The sequence below is a fragment of the Poecilia latipinna genome, unplaced genomic scaffold (assembly GCF_001443285.1).
Source record: "Poecilia latipinna isolate Pla-1442-1.1 unplaced genomic scaffold, P_latipinna-1.0 Scaffold544, whole genome shotgun sequence".
In the NCBI taxonomy this organism is placed as follows: Eukaryota; Metazoa; Chordata; class Actinopteri; order Cyprinodontiformes; family Poeciliidae; genus Poecilia; species Poecilia latipinna.
Genome location: NW_015113160.1, coordinates 199,155 through 215,453, shown reverse-complemented (window position 1 = coordinate 215,453; position 16,299 = coordinate 199,155). Strand labels below are relative to the sequence as shown.

Genomic DNA, 16,299 nt, shown 5'->3' with positions numbered 1-16,299 from the left:
TTTATGACAGTGTCATGTCAGTCTTATGCACACCCCGTTAAAGTGTTACCAAACCTTTTTGTAGGTTCTACAAGTCAATCATGATCAATAAAGTTTTGCTTTTTGATCAAAATAATTACAGAAAAATGAATTTAATGTGAAAGTGAAAACTGATTTTGACAAAATGTCAACTAAATAAAAATATATAACTTAAAATAAATGATTGCATAAATATTCACTCCCTTTAAAGTAACTGACCTAATTAAAAAATGTTCCAGGCAAATAGTGCTTCTTTCATAATTGGTGAGATGGAGGTTACCTGAGTGCAGTGACTGTATCTCAAGTGATTGTATTATAAAGACACCACTTAAGGTCCATTCATTGATTAATTAGTATTCCTGGCTACCATTACAGCAAGAGGACAAAATAACACTTCAAGAAAATTAGACAAATTGAGAAGTCAGGGGAGTGGATACATGTGGCACTGAACTTCCCCTGGAATTCAAGACCTTCAGAGATTTTGGGGAGGAATATAGTGCTTGTATAAATCCAGCAAGACCAGTGTTTCCCAATCCTGGTCATCAAGGCACACTGCCCTGCATGTTTTAGATCATGGGTGCTCAATACATCGATCCTGATCGACCGGTCGGTCGCGGGAAGGTTTTGAGTCAATCTCGGCAGTAGGTGACAAACTGAGACCAGCACGTCCTCTTCTGACGCGCTTATTCACTAAGATCCAAAACATTTAGAATTTTATTAAGGAATAAAAGAAATCAACAAAACGTTTTCAAATTAATGACCTAACAAAAATAATAATCTCAGCAATAATTGTTTCAACAAGGTGTTGCGCAATTCTATGCGTTTCGGTTCCATTACCAATAAAAAAAGGTGACTCAAAGACGGCCTTACACAGAGCAAGGGTTTAAAATTAGCTCATCAACCACCATTGTGTTCAGGGGAACACTTATTAATACTCACAAAATAAATATCAAGCCTGAAAAACTAATATCGTAGAGAACTGAGTGTTATGTTCTTAACGTAATATCTGCTCGGTTTGCAGAGCGCAGGAGGTTGCCATGGCAACGGGTGCACTTAAACAACAGAGAGAGTGCATCATCAGGGAGCATTGCTACACACATTGATGTGGTAGCAAACCAATCTGGAAGGTCAGATGTCATCAAAACTTAAACACTTGCTGCTGGACTCATACTGAACTGGACCGTGTAGTGCATGGATGCAGGAACAGTGTGATGATGGGGGTGGCAGAACACCAGAGCAGTGAGGGCCCCCTGACGCTACTTTCAACTTTAATTTATAAAACCTGCATTTTGTAGAATTCAGTTTTCACTTTGAGATTTATATTTTAAAAAATTGCCAAAAAACTCAAATTTTCTTGATCAAGACTGATTTGTAAAAGCACTGAGGGAATGAATACTTTTCAAAGGAGGAGTACCTTTTGTGTTTCTGAAATTTGCACAAAATCGTGTTAGACCAGTAGCAATCACAGGATTATTGTAAAACTTTAACCCACTAAAACCCTTTTTATTTTCTCTTACATATTCTTTCATTCTTTTGCTATGCCTGATCTTTCTTTTTTGCTTTTTTTGCTCTTTCTTTATGTGCTTCTTTCCTCTGAACTCTCTCTTTTTCTGTATTTGTCTTATTTAAACTTAAAACCCTCAAAGAATCTCAAAGTAATTTCCAATTTGAATAGTGTTGCTGAATGAGGTGCATTCACTGATCAAAGACTAGGTTCTTGTATTTACAACCGGCCAGTCTCAGTTAGAGCCAACTGAGTTTAAACTCGAGTCACCAGCCACATAACTTCATCTCTATTTTACTCTCCATTTCCATCTTGATAAATATTTCCTGTTTGTATCTGAACTTGTGTTTGTGTAGGTGGCTGGCAATTCGCCTGGAGTTTGTAGGAAACTGCATTGTTTCATTTGCTGCCCTGTTTGCTGTTATAGCCAGAGATAGCCTGAGCCCAGGCATCATGGGGCTCTCCATCTCCTACGCCCTGCAGGTAAAAGCACCACTTCGGTAGTTCTCAGCACCAGTGTCAGTGGAGCAATGTCTTTTTGCAAAATGTTAATAAATTAGTTTAATACGCTTTTGAGCCTAATCTAACCTGTTTTTGTTTACTTCATATGCAGCTGACTGCCTCATTGACGTGGCTCGTGAGAATGTCTTCTGATGTAGAGACAAATATAATAGCTGTAGAGAAGGTGAAGGAATACTCCAGCACAGGGAAAGAGGTACACTGCACATTCTTTGGACCAAAACCATACTAACATTGGGATGTTTAAGGGTTGACTTTTGTCCTTTTTATTTTTCTGTGGTTATGTGGGCTTGGCTTTGATTTTGGGCTTAAACGCTGCAACATGTAAATAAATATTCCCACCAGGGCTTTATATTGTTAATTGATTTTACTGTCATCTCATTAAACAGACTTAATATTAAAGAATAAATATTAGAAAAATATATATTTTTTATAAACTACTATATACATCATTCCTAATTTGATATCTACACTTAATAATAAATTAAAACAATTCCAAGTGATATGGGCTTATAATTTCTATCAAAGATTGTATTTAGTCATTTGAGTCATTGGTCACCTGAACTTTTTAAAAAGTTATTTCTGTTGTAAAGAGCTTTCTGTTCTCTGGTTTGAGTTAAATTCTAAAATAAGTCTTGTAATACCAGCTATTCTCACCACATTCACATTTTCTTAAAAGACTTGCGAGCATGCAAATACCCAGAGACCTCAAAGCAGTTCAGATTGTTCAGCTGATCTAACAATAGTAGACCACCTATCTTTCCAACTCTACGCGTCATCATGCCCTTGGCACACAACAGACACATACTTATCTCCTACTGTTGTTTGCAGTCATTTCAATGTTCATAGTTCATTGTACCACATGCTGTTTATAATCTCTCTGTGCACTGGCCTCAGTTCCATGGGATTTTTGAAATGCTTCAGCACAACCTTATAAAATGCATTGACATGGTTTGATTACTGTGACTTCTAGAATTGGAGACTTGCCATCTTCAGAAGTGATAATTACAGGGCTGTTGAAATTCTATCATTTAGTAACAAGAGCAGAATGTAAAAAGGTAGTTCTGGAAGACCTGCTGGGAGCAGTGCGTGGAAACACTTGGAAGTATTGATCTCAGGGGAAAGGGGGAAATCGATGCCTTCTAAGCCAAATTGCCTATTTGAGTTTGACATTGTTTCAGGTCTATATGCACTCCACAAAGGCAACCATGCTCTAAAACCATAGTTGGAAAAGGTAACAAAGTGACATCAATAAACAATCTGTCAACGGTTTAGTCATAAGAAAGGGCAAATGAAAACCTAACCAAGTTAGGACTTTGGCTGAGCTTGATTGTGATTCAAAATATGATTCGAGTATTTGCATTCATGTCTGTTCTCTGACCACAGGCAGAATGGCAACATGAGTCTCCCTCCGTTCCCCCTGGCTGGCCCACTCAGGGCTGCATAGACATCCGAGGCTTTGGCCTGCGCTATCGCCATGACCTGGACCTGGCCATTCGCAATATCACCATTGCTATTAACGGAGGAGAGAAGGCAGGTCTTATTGTAGCTCTGATAAGCTCAGGAGTACTCACTGTGACTGAACACTGGAGGAATTTATTGTGGATGCTGCTGGTTCCCAACAGGTAGGGATTGTGGGGAGAACTGGTGCTGGGAAGTCATCTCTAACACTGGGCCTGTTCCGGATCATTGAGGCAGCAGAGGGCCACATCTTCATTGATGGAGTGGACATTGCTAAGCTAGGCCTCCATGAGCTGCGCTCCAGAATCACCATCATCCCACAGGTGAGTAAATAGGATGCAAAAAAGCAATCTCGCCTGATCAGTGCACCTGTAGCAAAGCAGCCCTTAGTGGCTAGATTTACACTGGAGACAAAGGCTGAGGTAGTGTTTATATGGCACAATTGTCGGGGCTTCCAATAGAAATGAGATTCTGTCCCAGTCTGACATTTGGCCACTCTAAATTGTCTCTGCTCCTTACTATAGGAGGAAACTTACAAGCATACCAAATTGAATCATTCCACCTCTGTTCACAGAATTCTTTTTATTTATATTTCTTAGGCCCAAGCAGGGAAAGCATTGCAGAGGCTTATTGTAATGTAAGTGGTTCTTATCATTCTCAACACAAAAGATGTGCCAGTGGACTTCCAGGACCGTCTCCAAGATGGCGGTTTAAATATTTAATCTGTCCTAATCAGAGACGAGGAAAACTCGACTAAAGTCGATAAAGGGATTCAGTTCTTCTTCACAATGACATACTGTGCGTGAAGTTAGATCAAAAAAGAGATCGGGGGGCACTAAAAGTCACAGCCAGTTCCTGCCTGGCCATGGACCCAAGTGAGAAGAGCAAGCTAACAACTGCTAAGGCTATCCAGAATCTATGCAACAATGACAAAGAAATGTGAAAGACATCATTGCATTGATCAGCTTTAAGAGTGAAATGAACAAGAAGCTGGAGGAGGTCAGTACGAAATCAAGGTGCTAGACTAACCGAAGCAGAACAATTGGTGATCTTTCACAGATATGACATTAGAGAAAATCCTAAAAGCGTCATAGGGAAAGAAGATCTTCTATGATGGCAAATTGATGTCATTTGCGCATAATCTTCCGACAGAGATAAACAAGAAGCTTAAAGAATACAAAAACATCAAGAAGAATCCCAAAGAGGAAAAAATATGTTTCCAAACACCATACCCGACTAAGATGAGGATTCACTGGGAGACAAACTATGCCTGTACGTGAGTGCATCAGCAGCAGCGGATGACATAAGGAAGGGGGGATACCGGGTAGATATGCTGCGATCAACCCCTGCAAACTAAGAACCAGTGGTCAGCCAGGATGCACAAAGGGGCCAGCTCGTACTGGCGTTTGGGGCACACTTTATGCCCCAAACGCCAGTGCGAGAAAAGCTTCAAGAATTCTGATGAGAACAAGTATAAATAGCTGTCTTGATGCAAATCCTAAATACTTATGTAAGATCTGAATCCCACGCTTGTAATCTGTCTTTAGTTCTAACACCTGAGTCCCCTCCTGCCGCCCCTCACATATTAAAACAAAATTCTGATCAGGATTAATGGAGAAATTACTGTCTCAAAGGTGAGGGAACTTTGTCTTTGGCAGAGAAGGAGCCCCTAATTAGAGTAGGGCTGTTCTTCTTAAAATGTAAGGAAAGAGGTTGTAGGATGACGTGGGATAGTGGAGCCCTAAAGTCATCCTGTTTGTTTTACGTTTTCAAAATCTCTGTTGTTTTTGTGCTCACACTGTCAGCATGTGCAAACTGGTGTACTGATATGACTAATAGTGATATTAGAGCAGCTTCATGGAATGTTAATGGACTCAATAATCCTGTCGAGAGGAACAGAGTAATGTCCGAGATAAAAAGGGAGAAAATTCAGATTCTGCTCCTTCAAGAAACTCATTTGTCCCCAATAGAACATGAGACATTGCAAAAATGTTTATTTAGGAATGTTTTTCATAGCTCATACAAGACAGGTCATAAAAGAGGAGTTGCAGTACTAATACATAACTCCCTACATTTTGAACTTATTAAGCATATATGAGATAGTGAAGGCAGGTATATATTGGTTCGGGGTAGGATTGAAGGGAAATTGGTTACCCTTCTCTCTATCTACATGCCCCAAATTCTGACCATCATTTTTTGAAAAAAAGTCCTAGAAGTTATTTAATCAGAGTCATAAGGTAATATGTGCAGGTGGATTTAATACAGACTTGAATAAAAATTACACATCTAATAACAAAACCCTAACATAACCATTACCCACACCACAAAGTAAACTGCTAAAAAGTGGCCTGTATAATATTGGTTTACTGGACGCTTGGCAGGAGAGGCACCCAACAGGAAAAGATTTCACCTATTTTTCTCCCCCTCATACAGTATTTTCAAGAATAGATCTCTTTTTGGTTCTTATTAATGATTGACAGAGAATCAAAAGCTGTAAAATTTGTTCTAAAAACTTATCAGATTACTCACCAATATATTTAACACTTAACCAGATATGAGACAAAAAAAATAATAGGGAGGCTAACTACAAGCTTGCTAAATAAAAATGTTATAAAAGAAATAAAAACAGAAATAAAATACTTTCTAGAATTAAATAACAACGGAAAGTTGATATTTTGTGGGATGCGTTGAAGTCCCTTATTAAAGGCAAGTTTATATCACTAAGCACTGCTATTAAGAAAAAGAAGGAAAAAGAACTAAATTAACTAGATGAGAAATTAAAAGAACTGGAGATTGGAGAACATGCAAATCAGAACTCAACTTGATCAAATCAATGTACAAATCCAAAAGATAAGGAATACAATTTTGGACATATATAAAGAAGAGGAAGAAAAAATATATAAATTCCTGAAACAATCATTTTATGACACAGGGCCAAAGGAATCAAAGCTACATGCAAGAAAAAAAAAAAGAAAAAAAAAGCAAATGATGCAATCAGTTGGTTCAATAATTAACCCACAAACAGAAATATTAGAAAATAGTTTATAGAAGGTATTGACAAAGTTTTTCAAGTATATTATAAAACATTATGTGCATAATTAGAACAAAGTAAATCTGGAAATGTTTAAATATTTCACAATTCATTAGACATACCAATAATTCGAGAACGTCAGAATAAAAGCTTCACAAAGCATATTATTGAAAAGGAGCTAATAATGGCGATAATAAAGTTAAAAAACAATAAAACACCTGGTACAGACGGTCTTTCAAGTGAATGGTATAAGGTATTTGAAAAAGAGTTGTCCCCTGAATTATTAAAGTTATTAAATAGCAACACCACCATCATGGTCTGATGCAATTATAACATTAATATTGAAAGAGGCAAGAACAAAACATGTGCAGCTCACACAGACATATATCAACCAAGATTACAAACTATATGCATCTATCTTGTCTGATAGGGTGAAGGCATTTGTCTCAGAACTGATTGACGAGGGACCAAACCGGGTTTGTCTGGCTGACAAACTCAGGACAATATAAGACGCTCCCTCAGAATATACAGACAAGCAATCATACAGCAGTAACGGCTAGCCTGGAAGCAGAAAAGACTTTGGGATTACTAACTTTTAATTTTGGAACAATTTGGTTTTTCACAAGTGCAGTCAATTGTATTAAAACATTATATTCGTCACCTACTGCTAGAATCAAGATAAATGGTCACCTAGCAGACAGAATAAAGCTTGAGAGATCTGCTCGACAAGGCTCCCAACTCTTGCCAACTCTCTTAGTACTGTACATAGAGCCTCTCGCCCAGGCAATTAGGAAGAACAATGGCATCCATAACATAGTAATAAATTCAAGAGAACATAAAATAGCCTGATATGCTGATGATATCCTCCTATATCTCTCGAATCCAGAGCAATCCATCCAGGTCCTTTTAGAGTTATTAGACACATGTGGCACCTATAAAGGGACACAGACTAATCTGTGTTTTATCTACATAAAACACATTAGCAGAGCTTAAAGATAAATCCCCTATTGACTGGTCTAAGAAAACAATCAAATTGGGTGTATGGTTGACTTACTTTCCAAATGACTTCAGGGTTTCCCCCAGTGTATTGTAAGCCTGGCGGCCCGGCATGCTTTACTAGCCCCACCGCCAGGCTAAGCGTTGCTTGTTTATGTTTTTAGGGGGGGAGGGGGAATTGTTTAATTTATATATATATATATAAATATATATATATATATATATATATATATATATATATATATATATATATATATATATATATATGTTTTGTTTTTTTTAAAGCTGGATTGCAAGCGTCTCTGTTGCTCTGAGCATTTCACTAGCGGAGCAGGTTTATTCCTAAAGGATAGGATAGGTTAATAGATAGATTTATAGCTTATGCATTTAGAGCCGGCAGCGCGTGGACAATAACACAGCATGCGCCTCTGCAATTTGCCTCACGCGCTGCTGCTGCTTTACCTCACTTTACCTCAGTGGGATCACGCGAGCCTCTTTTCACTCGAACTGGATCAAATCAATGTAACTATCCATACAGACTGACCTCAATGGATATTTACATCGACTTACTGTCAGGAATTATGTCTCTTTGGTGAAATGAAGGTAAGAGTTTAAAACCCGCCGTGTTAGCTCTGGTTGCGCAGCTCAATGTGAACCGCAGGAATAACTTGTAGTGAATTCAGAGGTGCGTTGAGTGAGCGGTGAAAATTATTTATTTTTGTGAACAAATAATTATATGTGGCGTTTGCATCTCAACCCGCTGCCCAGCATGTGGTTCTGTCTTCCCTGCAAAGTTTATGCATGTGGTTCCGGTTGACCGGAAAGTTAGCGGTTAATGAACCAGCGCTAACTTCATCATGCAGATTCAGCCCGGTGAGGAGCTTTCGCGCTCTTCTCGTTGTCACGCTTCACACTGGTTTTATATCATTTTATTATTAGTAGTATTGTTTTTCCGGTGACACAATGCATCAAACCATATCAGATGCTTTGTCCACTTAGTCAAACAGAGTTAATGCGTGCAAGCGGAGATCTGAAAATCACAGTTTCTGTGACTCTTATTAAAAACTCAACAGACATGAAATGTTAGAGCTACTAAAATCACATTAGCAGCATTGAATTAAATCTCCCGTTCGTTGCTCATCTCTCCGCAGTGCAGCGGGTTTAACTCACCATGCAGGGCCGGTCCAGGGCTGTATGAGGCCAGTGGCGCGACTCCACATTATATAAACAATTTAAAATCTTTTAATTTATGTTTGCTGAAACCATTCAATCAAACTTGGCAGCATTGATCATCTCAATAAACAAATGTTACATTTATATATATGTGATCTGTGTTAAAATATTAGCATTTATGGGGCCCCTAAAGCCCTGGGGGGCTTGATGGAGCTGCTGACTTGATTTGGATTAAACAGAAGTGCAAATTATGGATATTCATTTTAATTGGATTTTTTGATTTGTTGTTTTTAAGACTAGCTCTGGGTTTAGATATAATTTCACTGGCGTTTTCCCGCACCATATAATTAGTAATAATTTTACATTTCCTGTCAACTTAACATATTTTAATTAAAAAACATGGTGGACTGCCTCGGCGCCCCGACCACCTTAGCAAGTTTTCTGTGGGAAACCCTGGACTTGTGCAATAAAAACTTTGAAACTGTAAATAGGAGAATAAACAAGACCTCACACAGTGAGGCAGCGTGCATATTTGACTTTAATTCAAGAATTGAGGTCATTAAGGTGTCAGTTTTACCTAGGTTATTATACCTATTTATTTCTTTGCCTATCAGAATCCCTTATTCTCAGTTTTGTGAGTGGGATAAACTCATATACCGTTTTATTTGGACAGGACATAAACCCAGAATTAAATACAGTACTGTTATGATTACATTAGAAAAACGGGGTTTGTCACTCTCAAATCTCGCAGCTCAACTTAACTTGTTGGTCTCAGGTTGTCATTCACAATGACAGGGGTGTCAAACTCCAGTCCTCAAGGGCCGCTGTCCTGCAGTGTTTAGATGTGCCACAGGTAAAAAACAGTGGAATGAAATGGCTTAATTACCTCCTCCCTGTGTAGATCGGTTCTCCTGAGCCTTGCTAATGACCTAATTATTCTTTTCAGGTGTGGTGCAGCAGAGGCACATCTAAAAGTTGCAGGACAGCGGCCCTTGAGGACTGGAGTTTGACACCTCTGTCACGAGAGGACCCAAATTTGGGTCCTCTCGTGACAGACAGGTTAAAACAGTAGCACAGTGGTGTGATTGTACTTGCGAGGATAGATGGAAAGAATTAGATAGCAAGTGTGGAAATATTCCAGTAGAAGCTCTGATTGGGATCAGAATCTTGCAGCAGCATGCCAAATAAAATTTGATCTACTGGTTTCATTTACTCTATTGACCTACGAGTTCACAGATGGGCCTCCTTAGAGTCTGATTTTACCTCCAACCAATAAGACTCCAGTTTTAAAAACTGGTCAAAGAAAGGAATAACCACATATTTATCTAGAATACTAGATAAAAATACATTAACAAGCTTCCAAACACTAAATCAAAATTATGATTTAGAAAGAGGGACTTCTGGGTGCTGTAGTGGCACAGGGGCAAAGCACAACCCACATATGGAGGTCTTAGTCCTCATGGCGGTAGTCGCAGGTTCGATTCCCGGCCTAACAACATTTGTCACATGTCCTCCCCCTCTCTGATTACCCTCTTTCCTGTCAGACTACTTTCAAATAAAGGCCACTAGAGCCAACAAAACCTAAAAAAGGGACTTCTTTAGATATTTGCAATTCAGACAATATCCTTTTTTGAACATACTGAAAGAGTTTATCTCAGAGTCAACGAGATAATTCAAAGCCTCTCAAACTTACTCCAAACCTGGCATAGCCACCGAACTCCAACCTCTATTAGGGATTGTTGAGAACCAAAGCAACATCAACTGATTATGTTAGGAAAAGATGGGAAAAAATGTTGGATACACAAGATCCAATGGGATAATATGTGTGAATCCGCTGCTTCAACCTCCTCCTCAAGCTATTGGCAAGAGTTCAGCTGGAAAAATGTTATGTTTTTTTTTTTTAACATCAAAGCAGCAGTTTTATAAAAACCCCAAAGCATCTTAATGTTGGAGGGACTGCGGGGACACAGTTGCAAATCATCCCCACATTTTCTGGTCCTGGAATAAGATCAAGACTTATTGGAATGATATTTTGGGAAAAATCGAGTCAATTTTGGCTCTTAAACTCCAATAACCCACCATGTTGTTGTTGCTTGGAGCCGTTCCTGAAGGACTGAACAAGTGTGTGAATTATATCTTTATTGTTACTAAGACTATAACAAATGTATGAATGGTTCCTAGGAAAATTCAAATAAAATGTTGGGTTTTTTAAAGTTTTTAAACAGTATTATCAAAGTCCTGCAGCTGATCATTTGATTCTGACATGTGAAAAAAGTATTTTTTTTTATTTGTAAAACTAATACCAACTATAACTTTGCAATACTCTCAATATTCCTAATTTTAGCACAGTGTAGTGAAGAGTTACTATAACATTACGACTTTATTCTTGTACAACTTTACTCATATTTAAAACACAAACCAAAAAAACTCTTAGTCTGGCCCTACTCCATCATAAGCAAGTAACTAAGTAACTGTAGCTCCCAGAAAAAGGCCAGGAAATAGACAAAGCCTACCTTTTAACTGTTAATGCAAAGTGTTTTGCATTTCTGCTGACAAGCTGAAATATAAACAATATTGCTGCAAATTTTGCACAATAGAAAACTCAATACCTTGTGAAAAACAATAAGTTTGAAAAAGCTGAGAAGTAATCAATGTTTACAGTTTAAAAAAAAGTTCTAAAACCACACATCCAGTGACTCATTTGCACTTTCTCTCTTCCAAATTGAGTAGTCTTGATTAAATGTTACTGATTGGCTTAATAAACTGAACAGGGAAATTGTTTTGAAACGGAGAACAATGAAACAGCTGTTTCGGTAATCAGGTCATATAATGCCATTGGTTTGCACAGATAAATTATTAAATATCAGATTTGCAGTAGTATTTCAATTTGGGAGAAGAAAGGACACTGGGGGGGTTGTGAAAATCTTTTTATGATTCCTACGGCGGGCATGACAGAAAATAATTGAGAAACACTGTAGAGTAACTTGAGCAGTTTCAGATTTGTCCACAGTGCCTCATAACTGCTTAATTAAAATAAAAACAAAGGTGTGAAGTGAAGAAACTAGTACAAAAGCTCAAGAGGAAACTATGAACAAAAAATGTAAAGGTCACATCACTCTTTTTTTCAGTATTTCAGATTTTTTTAAATAAAAAACTAGCAATTATTGATATAGACCACAACTCTTTTTTGCGTATTAATACATTATATTATGATATGGGTTTTGGTAATATTGGCCAGACCTAGATTGGACAAATTTCCTAAAACCGCATACAAACTCAAATGAAGATCATCCCAGGAGAGATTAGGTAAAGGTTAAGGCTAGGCTAATTCTAAAAATACACCTTTAGTATCCTGATATTACTATCTGCTCACCTTTCAGGACCCAGTGCTGTTTTCCGGATCTTTGAGAATGAACCTGGACCCCTTTGACTCCTATTCTGATGAGGAAATATGGAGGGCTTTGGAGTTTTCCCATCTCAAGAACTTTGTCTCTAGCCTACCCAACAAACTCAGCCATGAGTGTAGTGAAGGAGGAGAAAACCTTAGGTATGAAACCCTTCTTGTATTTTTTTCTAATTATTTGATGTTTTGACCTCCTGGGTGGAGTAGCTCCCATCTGAAAGGTCTTGACTATATGGCAGTACAATGTGATGTACTGTAATACTTCAGTATATTTTATAAGTATATAAAATATATCTATGCATAAAATAGTGCATAATTATAACATCCATGACAACACATTTCTCCAAGTGGGGAATGCTTTTTTTATTTACCTGTTTGACTATGTCACCCTAACACATTAATATGCTCAGATTTAATTCATTCCATTGTATCTCTGGTTTGTTGTTGTGTGAGTTGCTAAACCCCTCCCGTCTAACTCCTTCACTGAGAAGTTTAATTGACTGAAGTTGTAAGCCCCCTCAAAATAACTTCCTATTTTGAAAGGTTAAGATGTAAAAAACAATTTACCCCTCCAGTACTTTTGCAGAGTATAATCCACCTCAGAATTTATAAGCTATTTTTGCACTGCAGGGCCTGGCCCAGCTGGCCTGGTCCTATTGTACACTAGCCTGCATCCATTAACCCTTGATAACCATCGATAAGTTCAAAAGCCTGAAGGTAGTACTCACCAATCATTTGTCACTAAACAGGAATTGAATATAATTCCTTTGTTGAAAGGTTGGTTTTTGACCTAACTTTAAAAACTTACTTCTGGACTTATGTTGAATTACTGAACTGTAGACCATTTGGAAGATTTGCCAAGTGCATCGCCTAGTGGACATGTGCATAAAAGGTCTGAGAATGTTCACGACGGCAATAGGTGGCAGTGCCGGAGATCCTGCGGTTGCTGCAAAACCGGGTGGCCCTGAACTGTGAGGGCTGCCAATGCTGAACTAATACAGCAGCTTAATGGATGCCAGGTATAAGATAAATTAAATAAAGCTTACTGTAATCTTCGATTAAATAAAACACATGAAAAGAGACTTCCACAGGTAGGATGTGTTGATAAGAAATCTGCTGAGTAAGCAGTACGTGACGTAGCATCGATGTGCGAATGCGCATTACCACAAGATAGGATGGGTTCATGGGTAGTACAGATCACCATAACAATCGAGTGACAACTGAGCTGACATGGCAGACATTACGTTCAAGTACCAGGATTCTACAGTGGCTGACAGGTGTAAATGAACTGCAAAAAGGTGTATGATGCACACTCCAAAATGTGCAAATGCAAAAAAAAAAATGCTGCAACCTCAAACATATTTCTGCAATCACAAACAAAATGCTACAATCACAAAAATTGTACAATAACAAATAAAACACTTCAATTCCGAAAAAATTGAGCAAGGGGTAGAAATGTTGCAAATAGTAAAAACAACTGCAAACTCGCTCCACAAAACGGAAGTGCTTCAGACCAATAGGGGGAGTCGAACAAATAAATCATATTGGACCAGACCCGCAGTAAAAACAAGAAGTGTAAGCATTAAATGGAAGTGAGTACACTTAGTGTTGCAGTACTTGAGACCAGTCTTGATACCACTTTTTGATGGTCTTAGCCTTGTCTTGGACTCAGCTGCATTTGGTCTCGGTCTCGGACATTGAGGACTCAGGATTTTATTTCAAGACCAGTCAAGATCACAACTGTAAAAATATCAGTAACTTGCCAGCACATTGTCCAGTTTGTCAACATCCTTGTTTCCACTGGATGCAAAACATACCTGTTCAAATCCAAGCAATAACGTGACTTTTTTGTTACTGCTGTCAGGCACTCCACTGTCTTGGGGGACAAATTCCCCTACATACACGGGGGAATTGTTCTGCCATAATCCAAGAGCACACATGTTCAGTCTGAAAGTAGGATTTCATGTGTTTTGTTCTCAAAACTTGTAATACTTTTGATTATATTTTTATTTTGAAAGCAGGACTTCATGTCTTCTTCTCTAAACTTGTGATGTGCACATGTGCGATGACTCTGAATAAAGTCTGCAATATAGTGATGTGACATTCACAAACTAGTCAATTCTTCTGAACGGCTCTTTACTATGAAGGATAGGACTGGAATCTCACTCACTTTGTTTTTGTGATTGTTCAAAAGACCCTTATATATAGTTTAAGTTTGGTGTTGAGTATTACTCTTTGTATTATGTGTTTTCTGTTCAGCGTTACTTTTGTCCCTTAAGGGATACCGTAGTTAGGGCAGTGATGACGTCAACACCTTGCCGTAGCCAACGTTGCTGGTATCTGGTGGGGAAGTTTGGGTAACCGAGCCGCTGTGCTAACACGTGGGAAAGACCACAAGATATGTGTTCTCCTTAAGAGTGTGCGTCATTGATGAGTAAGTTGTAATATCTGAGTGTTTACTGCAGCTAAATGAGTGATTTGAAGTTTATTTGTTTGCTATTATTTCACCTGTTGCTAAGTCCGAGCTATATGCTACGTGTGTATTGTAGAGCGTTGTGTTGAACATACATATCTATTCTCAGTGGAGCAGAGGCATGGTTATTAGTTAACTGTGGAGTTAACTTGCCTTAGTTTGCTTAGTAATATTGATTTAGAGGTTTCCTTCTTAGTTTATCTAAGTTATAATGGCATGGTGTAATGTGTAATGATAGGACACCTTGAACTTATTTTCTGTATTTTGTTTATTCTAGGAAACTACACACACCTTCATTTAGGCACACATTTATGCCCATCCATGTTCATTGGATTAATATCTGTGGTACAGTTTGGAATACAGAACAGTTAAAGGATCCTGCCTTGTGTCTTCATTAAACATCTGGTGCACCTCATCCAAACATCTGGTCCTGAGCTAAATCCTGGCCTGAGTGGTGTTCTGGCCAACACTCCAGGTTGAGAGCGGTGACAAACCTGAACAGCGCCTAACAGTCCTTCAACTTAGAACAAACTCACTTACAGTGATGCTCTGCGCACACTGCAGTAGCTATTATTATTCTACTTTATTAAAAATAAATGTTTATGTATTTATCGAATACATAAAATACAAGAACATAATATAACACAGAGTGCATGCTCCTTGCTCTTTGATTATTTTCGTCACCTGTCATCTGTTCTACCTGGTTTCATGCAGCGGAAGACGGAGGTGAGGCAGTCATGGTGTGCTCCTTTTGCTTTGCTTGGTTATTTCTTGCTTGTTGCTCCTTGGAAAATGTTCACAGTTGAGCGTTGTTTACCATTAGTGCATTGACATGATTGTTTAGTGGTGCAGTTGTTAGGGGCAATATGAGACTTCTTCAGACTGTGGAAAAAAAAGTGTTTGAATTGATAGAATTTATTTCAGCTCTAAGTATTTAATATCTGGGTGATTTTATGAGAATGTGGATTGTTCAGATCAATTTGAGAAGCAATTTTGATCATGTTCCACATTTTATTTTGTCATGTAGCACAGGTCTTGGTCTCGACTTGGTCTTGACTTGGTCTCGGACCTTAAAAGTCAAGGTCTTGTCTCGGTCTCTATGCACTCTGGTCTTGGTCTTGACTTGGTCTCGGGTTGTGAGTACACTATTAATATGTCAAAAAAAGTTGTTTTAAGATGTTTTTAGGTGAGAAAATAGTCCTCATACACTATATTACCAAAAGTATTCTCTCACCTGCCTTGACTCATATGAGCTTAAATGATATCCCATTCCTAATCCATAGGGTTCAATGACGTTGGTCCACCTTTTGCTGCGAGAACAGCTTCATCTCTCCTGGGAAGGCTGTCCACAAGGTTTAGGAGTGTTTATGGGGATTTTTGACCATTCCTCCAGAAGCGCATTTGTTAGGTCACATACTGATGTTGGACAATAAGGCCTGGCTCTCAGTCTCCGCTCTAATTTATCCCAAAGGTGTTCTTTTGGGTTGAGGTGAGGACTCTGGGCAGGTCAGTCAAGTTCATCCACCCCAGACTCTGCCATCCATGTCTTTATGGACCTTGCCTTGTGCGCAGATGGACAATCATGTTGGAAGAGAAAAGGGCCAGCTCCAAACTGTTCCCACAAAGTTGGGTGCATGGATTTGTCCAGAATGTCTTGGTATGCTGAAATATTCAGAGTTCCTTTCAGTGGAACTGAAGTAAAAGTAAAAGTACCACATTAA

The 16,299-nt window shown here is 38.5% G+C and overlaps 1 protein-coding gene across 1 annotated transcript in view; it reads left to right on the top strand.

Annotated features, from left to right (window-relative positions):
- The window catches only part of abcc1 (ATP binding cassette subfamily C member 1 (ABCC1 blood group)), an 86,546-nt gene extending 74,220 nt beyond the window's left edge, over nt 1-12,326 (top strand). The window contains exons 23-27 of the mRNA XM_015041254.1: nt 1,879-2,005; nt 2,136-2,237; nt 3,428-3,574; nt 3,667-3,825; nt 12,083-12,326. Coding sequence (XP_014896740.1) covers nt 1,879-2,005; nt 2,136-2,237; nt 3,428-3,574; nt 3,667-3,825; nt 12,083-12,295 — 748 coding nt within the window. The 3' untranslated portion in view covers nt 12,296-12,326. The remainder of the gene's footprint in view (nt 1-1,878; nt 2,006-2,135; nt 2,238-3,427; nt 3,575-3,666; nt 3,826-12,082) is intronic.
- The last annotated feature ends 3,973 nt before the right edge of the window (nt 12,327-16,299 follow it).